Below are 19,264 nucleotides of genomic sequence, written 5' to 3' on the forward strand. Positions count from 1 at the left end.
AGAAAGTTATTCAATGCCTGATGTGTACGCAATTGTGGGTACCGGTCAGGGTAACAAAATTTTGGTTAACATTAAAATCTTGTTGAAATTTGAAGAGGTTTGTTCGTGTGTTTGTTTAAAAAACATGTCATGTTGGTGCCTTCCTCACATTCATATATTACATCGTCGCCAAAACGGTTCAAATCGGTTCATGAAGCCATCCAGTCCAGAGATAATTGGGTCCTAAAATGAAGCTTAGATTGCTGATATTATTGTTTACAGCGATAAAGCTTATTTTTCTGAGTACAATGACCGTTTGTACGGGCACAAAGAGTTTAAAATGGATTTTTAAATCAATTTTGAAAAATTAACTCCGCGGTCCTTCTAGACAGAAAAGCTCCTACTTGACAGCTCGTTCCAAGGAGACCATAGTTGATCCATCGAAAAAATGTTGTCTTGTCATTTTTTTTGTTTACTTTGTGTGGTACCCAAGTACGGCCCTGACGCCAACATCAGTAGGAACAAACGAGTACAGCCCTGACCGATTAGCGGGAAGCTGTCAAGTGAGGATTAGGGAAGTAAACAACAGCAGAGTCAGTCTGATCTGGAGTAGCGTGACGAGTGGTCGTAAGAGTACCACATTGGCGACGAGGAAAAACAAGTGATTTGTGAATTGTTTTGTTTACAGGAAGAAATAGAGAAAGAAATGTGGTTGTGATTTTTCGTTGGGTAAAAAAAAGTAGGGCAAGGCTCCGTTGTCCTTGGCCTCTACCCAAGGTTTGGAATCCGAAAAAAAGTTTAGTGTAACAAGTTAACGGTTCAAAGGAAAAGAAGCCGATGATGGGTAAAGGAAAGCCCGAGATAAATTCAGTTTCAATGGTCTTTGCCGATTCTTTGAAGCGTTGTGGGCTCACAAATTTATTGCTGATGGCCGTGTTTAAGTTCGGAGTTTGCGTTCTCGGCCGCGCAACGATGGGAGTGTTCCTTAATCATATGGGCCGGGATACCAAGGATTGCAACCTAGATCCCTGCAAACAGATGCTGAAGTTCATCAGCTGGAAAAACGAGCCGGAACGAAAGCGAAAGATCCCTAAGGTAAATTATTACAGCATGAATTGCGAAAGAAAGTGGAGGTCACTCTCGTCCGACCAGCAAAATTAAAAGTTTGCGAAACGTCATTAAACTCTATACGACGGATGAACGATGAAAAAGTTTGTTGGTAGGGTTGTTGTTGTTTATTCGACCATTACGGCAACTTTAACCTAAGTGGTAATTCGCTGCCTTTGGTATGGGTAGTTTGCATAATTGTTCCAAATGGAAAGAGTGTCTGAGAAATGGTGCTCTTTGAGATATATTTGACGATAATTCGTAGAAGGCTCGGAATGAGGTTGCTACTCTGGTAAACAATGGCAAGCAAGGATGAATTTTTCCGTTTGCTTGATAAGAGAATCGTATTGTTTCCTGTAAACAGTGGTCGATCTCAAGGGTGAACCACAGAAGGGAGGAAGAAGGATCAGTCTCAAAGGAGACTTTAAAACAAGTGTCTCAAGGGAGACAAGGATCAGTCTCAAAGGAGACTTTAAAAAAAAGTGTCTCAAGGGAGACAAGGATCAGTCTCAAAGGAGACTTTAAAAAAGTGTCTCAAGGGAGACGAGGATCAGTCTCAAAGGAGACTTTAAAAAAAGTGTCTCAAGGGAGACAAGGATCAGTCTCAAAGGAGACTTTAAAAAAAAGTGTCTCAAGGGAGACAAGGATCAGTCTCAAAGGAGACTTTAAAAAAGTGTCTCAAGGGAGATAAGGAACTAGTATCAAGGGAGACATACAAAAAAAAGAGTCTCCAGGGAGACAAGAGGTCAGGCTCAAGGGAGACATAAAAAAAAAGTCTACAGGGAGACAAAAAGTTAGTCTCAAGGAAGACATAAAAAAAGATTCTCCAGGGAGATAAGAGGTTGGTCTCAAGGGAGACATAAAAAGTCCTTAATGGAGACATGAGGTATGTCTCAAGAGAGACTAAAAAAAAAAACATGAAGTCTCCAGGAAGACAGAAGAAGAAGAATTCTCAAATGAAACTACGAAAAATGAGAAAAGACCAGGGTCAAGTCGAATTTTGAACAATTGGTTGAACAATTCGTTAGGAGACTGTCAAATACAGTTTCAAAGAAGATGGAAAAAGGCAGACACAAAAACTGTATTAGGTTGGCTAACCTTGAGGAGAGATTGACTGTTGTCAAATGAAAGCTGTTGGTCAATAAACCTTCGTTCTTGCCCTATAGTCAAACCCAAGCGTAACCGAAGAAAGCTTTAGGTTAGAATACGCCTAGCTATTCTCTTGTCATTTATCAACACTTAAAGAGTGCCATCAGGGTTCGGTGGTGAAGCGGCTAGCGTCGTAGCCTCTTACCCCAGTAAGGTCTGGGTTTAATCCCAGACGGACCCGGTGGCATTTTTCGAGACAAGATTTGCCTGATCACGCCTTCTATTAGATAGAGAAGTAACACGTCGGTCCATTTGCGTAAAAAAGGTTTTGGATGACTCACCACACATAACCTTCGGACGCCTAGAAATGAGCAGAAAATTGCCACAAAGTCCACAAAAGACCCGGGGGTCGTTAAAGCGGTTTGCTTTTTGAATGCCATTGAATTAGAATGCATTGAAGCATCACAAACGTAAAATAGGCAAGGCCTTCTGCGTAAAGTTAACCGCAGAGATGATTCGTTGAAGTAGGTTTAGTTTGAGCACGGAGTGTTCAAACAACATAATTATGAATCTACAGGACAGGAAGAAGCTTGAAGACACGCCACCATAAGCTCCAAGTTTTGGTTTCAGCCAGATATTCGTTGGAAACATCACGCTAAGAAGTTTGGCACTCCTTGACTCTCTGGGATGAGACATTGTTTGTCCACGAAGGCTCTGGATACTACTTGCTGTGGTTACAGCGCCACAATTAACTCAAAAGGAAAGAATCCAATGTAAAAATTGGTAATGGGAAGGTTTGAGTGCATGTTCAAACTTTAAAGAACTAGTTTCCTAAAACCTATTTAGGAAATACAGACTGCTGCTTAGGAAACAAAGGTAACATGATAAAAAAAAATATGTTAGCACTAGGTGCTTGAGCAAATGTTAGAAGATGTTTCAATCCATCGTCAAAAATATCGAATGTCACTAAAAAGAAAAGAAAAGAAAAAAATACAATATTTTTTTGAGAAAAAGAGAATAAAATAAAACAGAATGGATTTGTAAACCTCTTTTAGAACATACTTGTATTAATGTAGTTTACAAGGGTTTCGGGCTGATATGCACCGTTAAAAGGTATAAATTGACAATCCCGCAATGATAGTTTGAGATAATGAAGAAGAATTAACGAAAAACTTATAAGGGGTGACCGGTAGAATTTAATTCTGGACAGTGTTTCTGTAAGATTTTTTTTGCTAGCTTCTAAATTCGGGAAAAGTGTTTTAAACAATATCACAATATCAAAAAAAAAAAAAAAAGAATATGTAAGACCCCAAAGTTAGATTTGATATTGTAAGGCAAGCTGGTAGTTAAAAAAATCTAAAATTTTCACTCAAATAAGCATATGCAGGAAAGCATCATGCATTAATTGTTTTATAAGGCTTTCTTTGCCCAGTGTAAAAATATATAATTTAACCCTAATATGACGAACTTCTCGTCACAGTGTCCTGATGCAAACAATGATCGAGCTCAAGCTGTCACAGCCCTGCAAAGTATGTTGGCTGACATATCGGGCGGCCAGTCAAAAAAAAAACAGTTAGAAGTCGCCTGACAAAAAAAACTTTTCCTCCAGCTGTAATGTAAACATCTGTAAACATACTTTCAATGTGTTGGTAAATTTCTGACTAGAAAGTCTTATTAGAAATAAATTGTATGGCAGTTCTATGTTCATTTTCAGTAAAATTGAAAAGATGTCTAAAGAAACAAATGTCGTATAGCCATAACGTACTAAGAAAAACGGTTAGCCATAAGGCTCTGAATCACAAATTTACGTAAAGGATAGGTACAGAAATAGGTAGATGATGAAATTACAGCATAGTTTGTACAGTAACAATGAGCCACGGCTGTGAACTTTGAATTAGAAAATTTATTGATCTTAACATTTTTTGTTAAGAAAAGGGTGAGAGCTGCACTGCCGCTCGAAGCAAGTCCGTCCCATATGTAATGTTAGTGCAGTTTAGTAATAAATATTTAATTGTATAATTGAGACGCACAATTGATTAAGAAACAGAATTAGTTGACTGTATGAACCAGATTTAACTGAAAGGTTTTGATTAGTGGTAAATTATCATGAAAATAACCTTGAAAATAACTGTTTAAATCTAGTCAGTAAACCGCAACCCAGAAATCAATGATATTCAGTTGAAAATCTAATCTATTATAAAAAGGGAGAGATGTGGTACCCAAGTACGGCCCTGACGCCAACATCAGTAGGAACAAACGAGTACAGCCCTGACCGATTAGCGGGAAGCTGTCAAGTGAGGATTAGGGAAGTAAACAACAGCAGAGTCAGTCTGATCTGGAGTAGCGTGACGAGTGGTCGTAAGAGTACCACACTTTGAAACGAAAAAAAGTGATCAGAAATGGTTTTTACCGTTGTACATACAAATTTACTTAGGGCTTTAGGACCCTATTCAATTTTTTTTTGACAATACAAATTTTTTTCGATGGATCAACTATGGTCCTCTTGGAACGAGCTGTGAAGTAGGAGCTTTTCTGTCAAGAAGGACCGCGAGTTTAATTTTTCAAAATTGATTTAAAAATCCATTTTAAAGACTTTGTGGTCGTACAAAGGGTCATTGTACTCAGAAAAATAAGCTATATCGCTGTAAAAAATAATATCAGCAATCTAAGCTTCATTTTATGACCCAATTAAAAAGAGTGATGTGAGCCCTATAGTGTGAGCCGGTAACACGGAGTGAAACTTTCGCAGCTGTCAGGGTAAATTTCACAGCAACTCGACAGAAAGTTGAACTCCATGTTGCAGTTTTAATTTTTCTGAGTTTTAATTTTTAACACGCAGAAAAATGTTTTGTAGAATCAGCCTGTACGAGGTTTGAATCAACAAAATTTTTGTTGAATATAATCAACGCCGATTTTGCGTTGAAACAAACCTTGATTTTCTCAATTCCACAAAAGTCTTTTGTTGTTTTGAAAAAGCTGCTTTGACGTTTAGCGTTGATTCAACAAAAATCATGATTTTCGAATCAACAAAATGTATTGTTGATTCAAATATGCCTTATTTTTCTGCGTGAATGCATGTGTTTTTGCACATGACTTGTCCAATTTGACGGTAACATTTCAAAAGGCATCATGTACATTTTGACACTTTCTGAGTTATTGCATATTCTGAAAGTACTCCTAATAAGCTACCTCTCCACCAAAAATGAGCAAAAGTTACTTCAGTAAAGTCTGTTTAATCATAATTTTAAATAAAGTAACATAAACAAAATCTCTGCCATCAGCAGTCCCTGTTTATATAGCCCTGTATATGTAACGAGTACATATGGATTAAAAAGTACAGTCGGTATGATTGGGAAGTAAAAATACTTAAACTGTATTAAACGTACACGCCGCAGAGTAGAGCTTTCTTGCTGAGTGACCTTTGCTCATTCCTTTGGTCACTCAAATGCCGAGTACCTTTTGCGCCAGTTATCCCAAAAGCTTCCCGTTCAACCAGATGGCCGAGTGGTTTAAACTCTGCTCTTGAGGTGAGCCAGCACAGGAGATCGGGGAGAGCCAGCCGCACGAATCTCGCGAAGAGTTTCGCGTTTTCGCGGTTCGGGGGTGATGAGATCGCGGAGGTAGTAAAGCGGTCCAGGGGAATGACAAGCTATTGTCCAGGGTTGGTAACCGTGAGAGGGAACGGAATTCGGAACTGAAGCCTCTCATAAGTCTCGGCGTTCTGATGACGCGCCCAACGGTTCACTTTTAACAGTTCCGCGGAAGAGGCACCAGTGACCCTCGATTGTGCGCGTCTCGTGATTAAATTGTAGGTTTCTAGTTTTCCATGAGTTTGTCTTTTTAGGTTATCTCTAGTGTAATGTGTTTCTCTGTCCTTTCCCTGATTAGCTAGTTTAGCGAGATTAGTAGATCGTTCTAGTGCCGTGTCGTGTGCGTGTGTGAAGACCGTGTGCATGTGCGTTCCAGAAATCCTGGTAAGTGCGCTGACCACCTCGTGGTCACCTGTGCGAGTGCCAAGTTAACATCTGCCCATGACCAGCTCTGCATCCACCGCCACGCTCGTCAAAGACGGCCCGATCTACCGGGGACCAGCTACCGCTTCGATCCGGTCGCAACGCCCACGCCGCCGAAGGCCAGCGCTCGCTAAACCGCGCTAGGCAGCGGAACTGTACGGCCACGCCGTAACAGGACAGCAGCAACCGTCACCGCAGCGTCCTTGAAGTAACCGCCATCGCGATCAGCATCCGCCATCGCGATCGCCAACCGCCATCAACCTAACCTGGAAGGTTAGGAAACCACGTGAGTGAGGGAGAGAAGTCCGGCCTCGAAGGCGGACACGCGAACCGGCAACCAACAACCAGCTAACCAGCGTTCCAGCCGAGCAGCAGCGGCAGATCTTCAAAAGTAGGTCGTCGCGGTTTCCTCGCAGGTGCGACCCACCACGTGCTCGAGTCCCGTCCGGTGCTAACCGGAGTGCAGCAACAGCAGCAGCAGCAAGTGATGACGTCGTAGACGCCGTCCGCAGCAAGAACACCAACCAACCGTCCAGAGTTTCTTCGAAACCAGCAGCAGCAGAACAGGTATCGAGACGACCACGTGATCGTCGACCGCGAACGCCAAGCAAACCGTGAGTAAAGCATGCACTAGTGGTAAGACCATGGCCCACACCTTTTCGCCCGCTACCAACCTTACCAACTAAGTAGCGCGGCGCTGCGCGTCGAGATTGTTCCGACACGTCAAATATGAACACATAAAACGCACATAGCACACACACCTAAACCGGAAGAAGAAGAGAGAAGAAGGAAGACAAACACACGGTAGAATTTGGATGAAGTAACAGGATCTCAGGGAAAGGAAGAGGGGAGGATCGCCGGCAAACACCAACGTACGTACGTAAACATGTATGACTCACTGTAAAATAAACGAACACAAAACACTACAAATGTTTTCCCGCTGCACTTAACCTAGACACACAGTAGCTATAAAACAAACACTTATGCTAGGGTGACCGAGAGAGTCGACTCATGTTTTGATCGCGACCGAGTAAATAAATGTAGATTTTCTTTCCTTATTCTATTTTACTTTATTTTTCTACTGGAGTCAGAGCTCCGAATCCCTTGGACCATTTGGCTATTTTTCTGTTGCACTGTTTCAGGTGGACTGTTGAAGGCCGCAGGTGATGAATCACGCCCTGAGGTCTCCAGTCCGTTTCCGGTTTCTTTTTCAGCTACCCTTCCTGGGTAGTGGCTTGGTACGCTAGTCGGAGTACCTCCGACGCGTTTTACACCCCCACAGAACTCCCTGTCCCGAAACGGGATTACTGAACCCCCCTCGAGAGGTCTCTACGGCTGGGCAAACCGACAAACAGGTGGATGGTCTCCTTCGGGAGTGGCGCTTAAGCCATCTCACTTAACCATAGGGGAGTTCGATAGGCTGGCGGGCTATAACTGGCGCCCAACAATACAAGGCATCTACTGTACTCTATTTTTTTTTGTTTTTCGGCATGATTTTCTGATTTTTTTTGGATTTTTGGTAACATTGGTTTGGAAGAATTTGCCTGATTTTGTTTAGATTTGCATTCCTTTTGATTTGCATTGCATTTTTGTAGTTATTAGTTACTTTTGTTCTGAAGGAAGAGTTGAGTTTCTCGGAGAGATTGAAAACACAATTTTGGGTTGTTGTTTATTTGCATAAATTTATTATATTCACTTTCTTTTTTGTTTTTTCATCATACATTATTTATATCATCATTATTTTTTTCCATTACTCCAATTTTTGTAATTTTGGTACTACGATTTGTATTATTTAAGGAGCCTACTCTGCATTTTTTTTGTTATAGCAAACTAATTTAGCGAGCTATAAAATTTGAAATTGCGTAATTGAACTTAATTGCACTAAATGTTCAAATTGGTACCGTTTCCTCGTGCGGAGGACCTTACGATCGAAGAGATCGAGCACGAACTCACGGTTCGCAAACAACCGGAATCAATCTTCCTACTCGATCTACCGGCAAAACAAAGGAAAGTACGCAGCTTGTTCAAGAGGGACCAGAAGGAGAACTTGACGTGGCCTTCATACACAAATATTCGGGAAGAAGAAGAGTATATCCATGATAGAATTGACAAATTGGCGAAAGCATTGGAAAAAAAGCCAGAGACCAGGTTCGAATCGCGCGTTTTAAGCTATTGGCACCGGACCAGACGTCATTCGGCGCGTACGGAAGCGGAGAGGAAAATCAAGCGCGAACTGATTCAAAAGATTGAGAATCTTATGAAACAGTTCCAGTTTGGGGTACCTCAGTCGCCGGTCAAGAAACAGATCAACAATATTTTGGAATCATCTCGTAACTCAACTCCCACAACTGTGTCCAATATTTCCGAACGCTCGAAGCTCACGTTGAGAACCCCTGTGCCGGTCCCTATCACAACGGTAGCGACTACCCCGACGCCCACAATTTTGATCACGACGCCTAGTCCAAATTTATCACCATTAGTGACTCCTCCAATAGCGACCCCGACTTTGTCGAATTCTGTCGCCAGCGGATCGGATACGCCGAACGCCGGCGTGACACCCACACTCACGCTTGAGAGTCCAAACCCAACTACGCCTACATCGCGAGTATCAACGCCGTTGGTGCAGACCCCAAGCGTAGTTCCGCGGAACCCGAAGTTTGAATTTCCCGCACCGGACCAGGGTGGTGAAAGTTCGGTCAGCAACAGCGGTTCAAGTTCTCCGACGAGAGGAAAATCGACAAACATGGCTTCGGGAGGCCGGGGCAACGGAGGACAGGCTGGAGATGACAAGTTCATGACGGAGTGGAAGAACATGAAGGCGTTGCTTGGGGACCTAGTGGACAAAAACGCAGAACTGAGGACGGAATTACAAGAACAAAAGAGGGCGTTGCTGGCGAAAGGAAGTCAGGGACAAGTCAAAACGAAGACGGGCGCAACCCAAACGGACGACAGCTCGAAGGGAGCGATTCCAAAGAGAGGAGAGGGATCAACGTCGACTGCAACCGGCATTCCGCAGGAGGAATGGGAAGCCATGAAGGAGATGCTGCGCACGATCATGCTGCAGCAGAGCTCGGCATCGGCGAACAACAACAACGCACCTCCTAGGATCAATCCTCAGCCAGGTCGAGGAAGCGGAAATCCACGCTTATCTCCACCACCGTACTCATCGAGCTACGAGGGCGACTACTGTGACTCAGTTAGCTCGAGAGGAGGGGCTCGTGGAGGCCATCGGTATCGAGATCAACCAGGAAGATTCGATGGACGGATCGACAAATGGAAGATCCGGTTCTCAGGCGATTCCAATGTTTCCGTGGAGAATTTTCTTTACAAGGCGAAGAAACTAGCGGAACGGGAAGAAATTCCGCCGTGGGAGCTACTCCGGAACATTCACAAGCTGCTCGATGGAACCGCCGAAGACTGGTTTTTCACTTACGCGGACGATTTCGACTGTTGGCGAACGTTCGAGTGCAAGTTCACGCACCGGTTCGGCAATCCCAACAAGGACCAGGGAATCCGATCAACCATGAAATACCGGAAGCAGCAACGGGGAGAGGCGTTCAAAGCGTTTGTAGATGAGGTCGTGAGGTTAAACCGACTGCTGACAAACCCGTTACCGCAGGACAGGCTGTACGAGACCATCTGGGACAACATGAGGGATCACTACAAGACAAAGATTGCCGTAGTTGGGGTAGGAGACTTAGACCAACTGCTTGAAATCAACCACCGGATCGACGCCGCGGACAGCTCGATCAAGCAGCAAGCAGACGGCTCAGGCGAGTTTTTGAATCAGCGCCACGTGAACCACGTGGAAGTGGATGAGTATGGAAGCGAAGAGGACGGAGCATCGGTCAACGCCATCAGAGGTCATCAGAGCAGCTACAGGCCGCCGTTCAGTTCGGCGGGTCAGGACCAGCAACGACCGACAAGTGCGAACCGTAATCCGTACCGATCGAGACCGCAGCAGCAACCCAGAGAACAAGCACATCACCAACAACAACCTCAAGATCAACTACAACAACAACCGCAGCAATGGATCAACCAAACGCGACAGGCAGACGCGACTCAAGCAGCGAACCCACTTCCGGTAGAGACCAGCGGAGCCACAGCTCAACTGTTGTGCTGGAACTGCTTGGTTCACGGGCACAGCTGGCGCCAATGCAACAAACCGAAAGTGATTTTCTGCTACGGGTGTGGCTGTTTGGGAAGAACGATCACAAATTGTGATCGGTGTTCGGTGTCGTCTACCCAACGTTCCTCGGCTACGCCGCAGGGAAACGAGTAGAGGGGTGCGAGTTGGGGAATTCGACCACCGACCTGAGACCAAACATTCCCACTTCAAATCTCGTTTACGACCCTTTTGCGCAAGTATACCAAGTCCGAATACAGGCCAACAAGTGTCCGCACATCCGAGTCAACATCTTCGACACGCAGATCGATGCGCTGCTCGACTCTGGAGCGGGAGTCAGCATTTTGAACTCGCTGGACATCATCGACCAGTACCGTTTAAAAATCCAACCGGCGGCCATCCGAGTGTCGACCGCGGACGGGTCGAACTACGGCTGCTTGGGCTTTGTAAATTTGCCTTTTACTTTTAAGAACACGACGCGAGTCATTCCAACCATTGTCGTTCCGGAGATCTCTCGGAAACTCATTCTCGGAGCCGATTTCTGGGAGGCGTTCGGGATCAAGCCGATGATCGACCTCGGTCAAGGACCGGAAAGCGTCGAGATGGTCGAGCAGGACGACGACGCACTTCTCTGTTTCACGATCGAGCCTTCGGAGACAACGCCAACGTTGGAAGACCCCGAGGAGGACGACACGCTGGACATTCCGGTGTACGAAGGGCCGACCGAGTCCGTTCCAGATCCAGATGCGATCGAGACCGAGCACGTCCTGACGACCGAACAACGCCGACAACTGTCCGAAGTCATTCGTGCGTTCGAGTTGACGTCGACCGGGAAGTTAGGACGCACACACCTCATCGAACACGAGATTGTGCTGAAGGAAGGAGCAAAACCGAGGAACCCGCCCATGTACCGCTGTTCACCGTACGTTCAGCAAGCGATCAACGCCGAGGTGGAACGGTTCAAGAAGCTGGACGCGATCGAGGAATGCTACAGCGAATGGACCAACCCGCTTGTTCCGGTGCCGAAAAAGAACGGGAAAGTTCGAGTCTGTCTCGATTCGCGAAAGATCAACAAATTGACGGTCAAAGATAGCTACCCGATGCGGAACATGCAAGACATATTCCGACGGTTGGGCAAGGCTACGTACTTCTCGGTCATAGACTTGAAAGACGCATACTTTCAAATCCCGTTGAAAGAGGAATGTCGCAATCTGACCGCTTTTCGAACCTCAGAAGGAGTCTTCCGGTTCAAAGTCCTTCCGTTCGGGCTGATGAACGCGCCGTTCACGATGTCCCGCCTGATGGCCAAGGCAATTGGTTCAGACCTAGAGCCGTACGTCTTCGTCTACCTGGACGACATTGTGATCGCGGCGAGTTCCTTCGACGAGCACCTGCGGTTACTTCGACTGGTGGCGGAACGACTTCGAAAGGCCGGGTTGACTATCTCGCTCGAGAAATCTCGTTTCTTCCGCAAGCAGGTCATGTACTTGGGGTACCTCCTCAACGAGCACGGAGTGGCCATCGACAAAAGCCGGATTCAACCGATACTCGACTACGCGCAACCGCGGACGCAGGAGGACATCCGGAGGTTAATGGGCCTCGCCGGATTCTACCAACGGTTCATCAAGGACTACAGTAGAATGACGGCGCCGATCACCGACTTGTTGACCAAGGAGAACAAACGCTTCACGTGGACCAAAGAGGCAGAAGACGGGTTTCGGGAACTCAAAGCAGTCCTGACCTCCGCGCCGATCTTGGGAAACCCTGACTTCTCAAAGCTGTTCACCATCGAGTCGGACGCGTCAGACCGAGCTGTGGGAGCTGCGCTGGTTCAAGAGCAAGACGGCGTCACGCGCGTCATCAGCTACTTCAGCAAGAAGCTCAACCGAACACAGCGGCGATATTCAGCAGTAGAAAAGGAGTGCCTCGGCGTACTGTCGGCCATACAACATTTCCGGCATTACGTAGAAGGAACCAAATTCCGGGTCATCACCGATGCCAGAAGCTTGCTCTGGTTGTTCAACGTCGGCGCAGAAACAGGCAACGCGAAGCTACTCAGGTGGGCGTTGAGGATTCAAGCTTACGACTTCGACCTCGAGTACCGGAAAGGGAAGGCGAACATCACGGCCGACTGTCTGTCACGTTCGATCGAAGTGGACGCCGTTCGCGTCACGCTCCCGGACGACGAGTACGAAGAGCAGATCGAGAACATCACCGGGAACCCAACGAAGTTTAGTGACTACCGGGTGATCGACGGACGGATCTTCCGCTACGTGAAGTCGCCTAACCGCCAGACCGATCCACGGTTCAGCTGGAAGCTGCTGCCGCCGCGAGCCGAACGCAAGGAGATCGTCACGAAGGTTCACGACCAAGCTCACTTCGGTTTCGAAAAGACGCTGGCATCGCTGAAGGAGCGACACGACTGGCCGAAAATGCGAGAAGAAGTTCGGAAGCACTGCCGCGAATGCCTACAGTGCCAGGTGAGCAAAGCCGGCAACCAGAACGTCACGCCGCCCATGGGACCCCAAAAACCGGTCCAATACCCGTGGCAGTTCATCACGCTCGACTACGTCGGTCCGCTACCCGCCTCGGGCAAGAACAGGAACACATGCCTGCTCGTCGTGACCGATGTGTTCAGCAAGTTTGTTTTAGTGCAACCGTTCCGCGAGGCGAAGGCGCACTCGCTTACCGAGTTTGTTGAGAACAACGTGTTTCGTCTGTTCGGAGTCCCGGAGATTGTCCTGACGGATAACGGAACTCAGTTTTTGTCCAAGCAATTTAAAACCCTTCTCGAGTCGTACCACGTCCAGCACTGGCTGACCCCGGCGTACCACCCTCAGGTAAACAACACCGAGCGGGTGAACCGGGTGATCACCACGGCCATCAGGGCGACGTTGAAGAAAGACCACAAACATTGGGCCGACAACCTTCAGGACATCGCGGACGCCATCCGCAACGCTGTACACGATTCGACACACTACAGTCCATACTTCGTGGTCTTCGGCCGGAACAAAGTGTCCGACGGCCGGGAGTACAGCTGGATCAGAGACAACTACGAGCCGAGCGACGACGACAAGGACGTTCCAGAGCAGAAGAAGAAGCTGTTCGAAGAGATCAAAAAGAACCTGACCGCCGCCTACCAGAGACACGCCAAGACGTACAACCTCCGTACGAACGCCAACTGTCCCAAGTACACCGTGGGGGAGAAAGTACTGAAGCAGACTTTTGACCTGTCCGACAAGGGGAAAGGCTTCTGCAAGAAGCTCGCGCCGAAGTACGAACCTGCGGTCGTGCGAAAGGTGATGGGAAAGAACACGTACGAGCTGGAGGATTTGGACGGAAAACGTTTTGGGGTCTACTTCACCAACCGGCTGAAAAAGTGGCACACACCTCAGCCAGGGGCAAGCGGATCGTAATGAGATCTTTTCGAAGAGCAAGTTAGTTTTTTTTCAGCTATGTCCCTCCTAATCCCATCAGGAGCAACCATTTCCGTTTAGGGAACAAAACACCCTCGGGGTAATTACCTCATTAGGGCACTCGACGGACTCGTGTTAGGGAAAACCAGAATAAACAAACCAGCACTGAGGGTACCGAGTTGTACCACGCGCGATCGCGACCTGGGAGAATCGGTTCGATTTGGGGTGATTTGTCATGTGCGTTCCAAACTTAAGTATGAGAAGATGAAGCAAAGAAGGAGCAACTTAGTTGCGATGACTTCCAAAACGCCCGATGACTGTCGAGAGCCAGTAGTCACTTGTACTAAGATTGCACGAAGCTATGAATGAGCAAGTGATGACCTGTGTTAGTAGCCACCGAAAGGTGTGAACGAAGAAAGCGAGCCTGCGATGACTTCTACAGCGATCGATGAGTGTCGAAAGCTAGTAGTGCATCTTTGGATAACGCCCACAAATCATCTCTAATCGAATCAGACGATCCAATGTATCTAGAACCCAACGAGCTATGAATAGACTTCAACCGAAGAAGTGACCAAGGGTAGAACCGGTTCTACCACGCGAAAATACCAAATTTTGGGCCGAGTAGACACCACAAACCAAGACTAGCCTGACCGAGTCACAGCTAGCACGCGTAAAACGAAGAAGAGGAAGAAGATACGCAAAACCGAACGCGACGCGAAGAAGTTAGTGGTTAGTAGGGCCTAACGCCTAACCCTTAAATTAAGTTAGTACTATACTAGGTTAATCTTAGATCTAGAAAAACTCACGATCCGCTAGTCCAGTTGGGGGTGGGTCATCCTTCCTTCCGTCGAGTGTGGGTGGAGTCCAAACTTCCGTCAGTCGGGGGCGAGTCAATCCTTCCGGCGAAGTGGGGTGAGGGTGGCCGAACATCGTCAGCCGGCCGAGCAAGATCGTCGTCACCTGTTTGCGTGGGAGGACGACATTGTAATATGATCACTTTCATTATTAGTTTTCTTCTTATACTTACCTGAATTGTTGTTTATTTTTCTACGATGGAGTCGTTTTTTTCCAGTTTTTTTTTGCCTCGTTTTCCGATGATTAACGATCTTTTTCTAATGTAAATAGTAGTTATAGTTTTACCCCCTTGTAAATAGTAGTTCAAGTTATAGTTAGTAAACAATCGGAACACAGCTGGCGTTTCGCGGGTTTGTTTACATCCGGTTCCCAAACATAGTAGATTTCTGCACCGTAATTTTTTGTTTTCCCAAAGTAGATTTTCCACACCAATTTTTGCACAGATTTTCCCACCCAGTTTCCTTTTTTTTTGAATATTTTCCCCAAGTAGTTTCAGCGCGATCGATTAGCCAAATTTTTCTTAGTTTTTTTTCCCTCCGAGCGCTTATCAATCGCTAACGACAGGTTGAGATTTCCACGCCGCAGTAGACATACCGCTGCGCTGAAAATAAACCAACAAAAACCAACTTAAAACCGATAGCTGGAGCGATACCCAGCAAAACTTTCCTCTGTTCCGTTGGGGACGGTCCTTCCGACCATCCCAGTCCACTTTTCCGGCCATTTCAAGAACTTTTCACCATTTTTTCCTCTAAAACTCGCGATTCTAAACTAGCGCCTGGCATTTTTTTCACTTTCGCTTTCACACAACTTTCCTCCGTTGACAGTTCGATGACGTTTTGTTTTGTTTGTGTGCGTAGCACCGGTAAAATGCGCAGGGTGAATGAGGTGACAGATCCAGATCTTGGAGATGGATTCTGCATGAGTGAATTTTTTGAATGCGAGGGGTGAGCGAATGGTTTGTTTTCTTTAGTTTGTAATTATGTGTTAATTCTTCAAGAATTTCGTTATCGGATTTAATCCTGGTGTTTGAAGTTCTTGTAAGGAGGAGTATTTTGGTTTCAAATCATAATGAGTGTAAAATCGCGGAAATTTATTTCCGTGGCGGCGAATTATGAGGAGAAACAGACCCTTTTTCTGTCAGTGAAGTTTGTTCCCACAGACTCGTCTTAGTATTGGGCCGGGATTGCAAACTAAACTGACTAGTTCTTTTCGTGAACGTTGTCTTCGCCTATCGGCTTTGTCCTGGTGTAGAAGACACGTTTCGTTTACTGTGTTAGCTCGCGTAGGGTTATGCGCAAACTCTATGTCGATACTATTTTTTGTTTTCGTAGTTTGTTTTAATGTTTTTATTTTGTAATTTTGAGTATGAATGAGTCGTCGTCATCAATGAACTGATCAGTAATTTCCTGGGTTACAAATTTCTTCACTGCTTCTTTTCCTTATTTTTTTTCTTTTCTCAATATTTTCATTAAAATTAGTTGTACATATTTAAACATTCAGCATAAATTTCTTTATTAAATTTTTTTCAAAGCCTTTGCCGTAATTGAGCCGGTTGATTAGAGTTAGGAACATTTGTAAAATTGAACATATTTTTTTGGAACTACTCGTTTTTTTTTTGCATTTTCTCGAGGCTTTACTGTTGTTATTGATGATTTGAGTAGTAATTCGCTGGAGACCGGAGACTTTGGTCATTGATGGTTAGTAGCAGACTTACAACATCGTCGCTGACACTGTGATGTTGTCTGATCTGGAAAGTGAGACGGAGCTGACGGTTAGCAAGTACCTAACTTGGTAGTGAGTTGACAGTTCAGTGATGAACGTATATGACCCCGAAGAGAAACCCAATCATCAGTAGCACTTCTGTTTGGCCTACGAAAATTTGTTTGGTCGTTTTTCACCGCCGTGTTAACGCCAAACAAATTTTCGTACTTTTAGTGGGGAATGATGTAACGAGTACATATGGATTAAAAAGTACAGTCGGTATGATTGGGAAGTAAAAATACTTAAACTGTATTAAACGTACACGCCGCAGAGTAGAGCTTTCTTGCTGAGTGACCTTTGCTCATTCCTTTGGTCACTCAAATGCCGAGTACCTTTTGCGCCAGTTATCCCAAAAGCTTCCCGTTCAACCAGATGGCCGAGTGGTTTAAACTCTGCTCTTGAGGTGAGCCAGCACAGGAGATCGGGGAGAGCCAGCCGCACGAATCTCGCGAAGAGTTTCGCGTTTTCGCGGTTCGGGGGTGATGAGATCGCGGAGGTAGTAAAGCGGTCCAGGGGAATGACAAGCTATTGTCCAGGGTTGGTAACCGTGAGAGGGAACGGAATTCGGAACTGAAGCCTCTCATAAGTCTCGGCGTTCTGATGACGCGCCCAACGGTTCACTTTTAACAGTTCCGCGGAAGAGGCACCAGTGACCCTCGATTGTGCGCGTCTCGTGATTAAATTGTAGGTTTCTAGTTTTCCATGAGTTTGTCTTTTTAGGTTATCTCTAGTGTAATGTGTTTCTCTGTCCTTTCCCTGATTAGCTAGTTTAGCGAGATTAGTAGATCGTTCTAGTGCCGTGTCGTGTGCGTGTGTGAAGACCGTGTGCATGTGCGTTCCAGAAATCCTGGTAAGTGCGCTGACCACCTCGTGGTCACCTGTGCGAGTGCCAAGTTAACATCTGCCCCATGACCAGCTCTGCATCCACCGCCACGCTCGTCAAAGACGGCCCGATCTACCGGGGACCAGCTACCGCTTCGATCCGGTCGCAACGCCCACGCCGCCGAAGGCCAGCGCTCGCTAAACCGCGCTAGGCAGCGGAACTGTACGGCCACGCCGTAACAGGACAGCAGCAACCGTCACCGCAGCGTCCTTGAAGTAACCGCCATCGCGATCAGCATCCGCCATCGCGATCGCCAACCGCCATCAACCTAACCTGGAAGGTTAGGAAACCACGTGAGTGAGGGAGAGAAGTCCGGCCTCGAAGGCGGACACGCGAACCGGCAACCAACAACCAGCTAACCAGCGTTCCAGCCGAGCAGCAGCGGCAGATCTTCAAAAGTAGGTCGTCGCGGTTTCCTCGCAGGTGCGACCCACCACGTGCTCGAGTCCCGTCCGGTGCTAACCGGAGTGCAGCAACAGCAGCAGCAGCAAGTGATGACGTCGTAGACGCCGTCCGCAGCAAGAACACCAACCAACCGTCCAGAGTTTCTTCGAAACCAGCAGCAGCAGAACAGGTATCGAGACGACCACGTGATCGTCGACCGCGAACGCCAAGCAAACCGTGAGTAAAGCATGCACTAGTGGTAAGACCATGGCCCACACCTTTTCGCCCGCTACCAACCTTACCAACTAAGTAGCGCGGCGCTGCGCATCGAGATTGTTCCGACACGTCAAATATGAACACATAAAACGCACATAGCACACACACCTAAACCGGAAGAAGAAGAGAGAAGAAGGAAGACAAACACACGGTAGAATTTGGATGAAGTAACAGGATCTCAGGGAAAGGAAGAGGGGAGGATCGCCGGCAAACACCAACGTACGTACGTAAACATGTATGACTCACTGTAAAATAAACGAACACAAAACACTACAAATGTTTTCCCGCTGCACTTAACCTAGACACACAGTAGCTATAAAACAAACACTTATGCTAGGGTGACCGAGAGAGTCGACTCATGTTTTGATCGCGACCGAGTAAATAAATGTAGATTTTCTTTCCTTATTCTATTTTACTTTATTTTTCTACTGGAGTCAGAGCTCCGAATCCCTTGGACCATTTGGCTATTTTTCTGTTGCACTGTTTCAGGTGGACTGTTGAAGGCCGCAGGTGATGAATCACGCCCTGAGGTCTCCAGTCCGTTTCCGGTTTCTTTTTCAGCTACCCTTCCTGGGTAGTGGCTTGGTACGCTAGTCGGAGTACCTCCGACGCGTTTTACACCCCCACAGAACTCCCTGTCCCGAAACGGGATTACTGAACCCCCCTCGAGAGGTCTCTACGGCTGGGCAAACCGACAAACAGGTGGATGGTCTCCTTCGGGAGTGGCGCTTAAGCCATCTCACTTAACCATAGGGGAGTTCGATAGGCTGGCGGGCTATAACCTGTCAAACAAAAGACTACATGAACCTTGTGACGAAAAAAAAAGCAACATGAACAAAGCGCCATGTACATTCGGCGAAGAAAAACGAATCATAACAAAGCGTCCCCCTCAATGACAGCATTGTAATATAGACGTTGGTGATTTCAAAAGAAGTTATGTTTGTTTTTCTCAAATAAAATTACGGAAATAATGTTTTATTGAATTTGGATGATCAAGTATCAATAAAAGCAACGTTTTTCATCGTTTGTTATCATTAGAACATCTTATTTTGCTTTTATATTAAAATGGGAATTGAAATTGGGTGCTCAACATTCAAATGCGTTTTTCTCAAAACGCATGGTTTGTACATGATGCTTTTTGAAATGTTGGCGTCAAATTATTATTAAATAATTATTATTTAATAATAATTTGATATATTTCTTGTTACTCAATTTTGAGTGCTCCTTTTTTTTTTTTTCATAAAATTATTTTTATTAGGTCCTTTTCGGTACTGGGACCTGGTTAGGACCGAGTCGGCTTTTGTAATTACATTTGACTTAATAATTACAGAGGATCTTGTGTGTAAATGTTAGTGGGAGGGGAGCCGATTACCCG

General features: G+C 46.1%; 1 protein-coding gene across 1 annotated transcript; it reads left to right on the forward strand.

The window, feature by feature from the left end:
* Nucleotides 1-951: 951 nt before the first annotated feature.
* On the forward strand, nucleotides 952-13,730 carry LOC120423970 (uncharacterized). The gene is made up of 3 exons (XM_039587962.1): nucleotides 952-1,074; nucleotides 8,476-10,359; nucleotides 10,575-13,730. Exons 1-3 carry the CDS (start codon nucleotides 952-954, stop codon nucleotides 13,728-13,730), a joined length of 5,163 nt encoding a protein of 1,720 aa, XP_039443896.1.
* Nucleotides 13,731-19,264: the final 5,534 nt, after the last annotated feature.

This window comes from Culex pipiens, chromosome 1 (assembly GCF_016801865.2).
Source record: "Culex pipiens pallens isolate TS chromosome 1, TS_CPP_V2, whole genome shotgun sequence".
NCBI classification, from domain to species: Eukaryota; Metazoa; Arthropoda; class Insecta; order Diptera; family Culicidae; genus Culex; species Culex pipiens.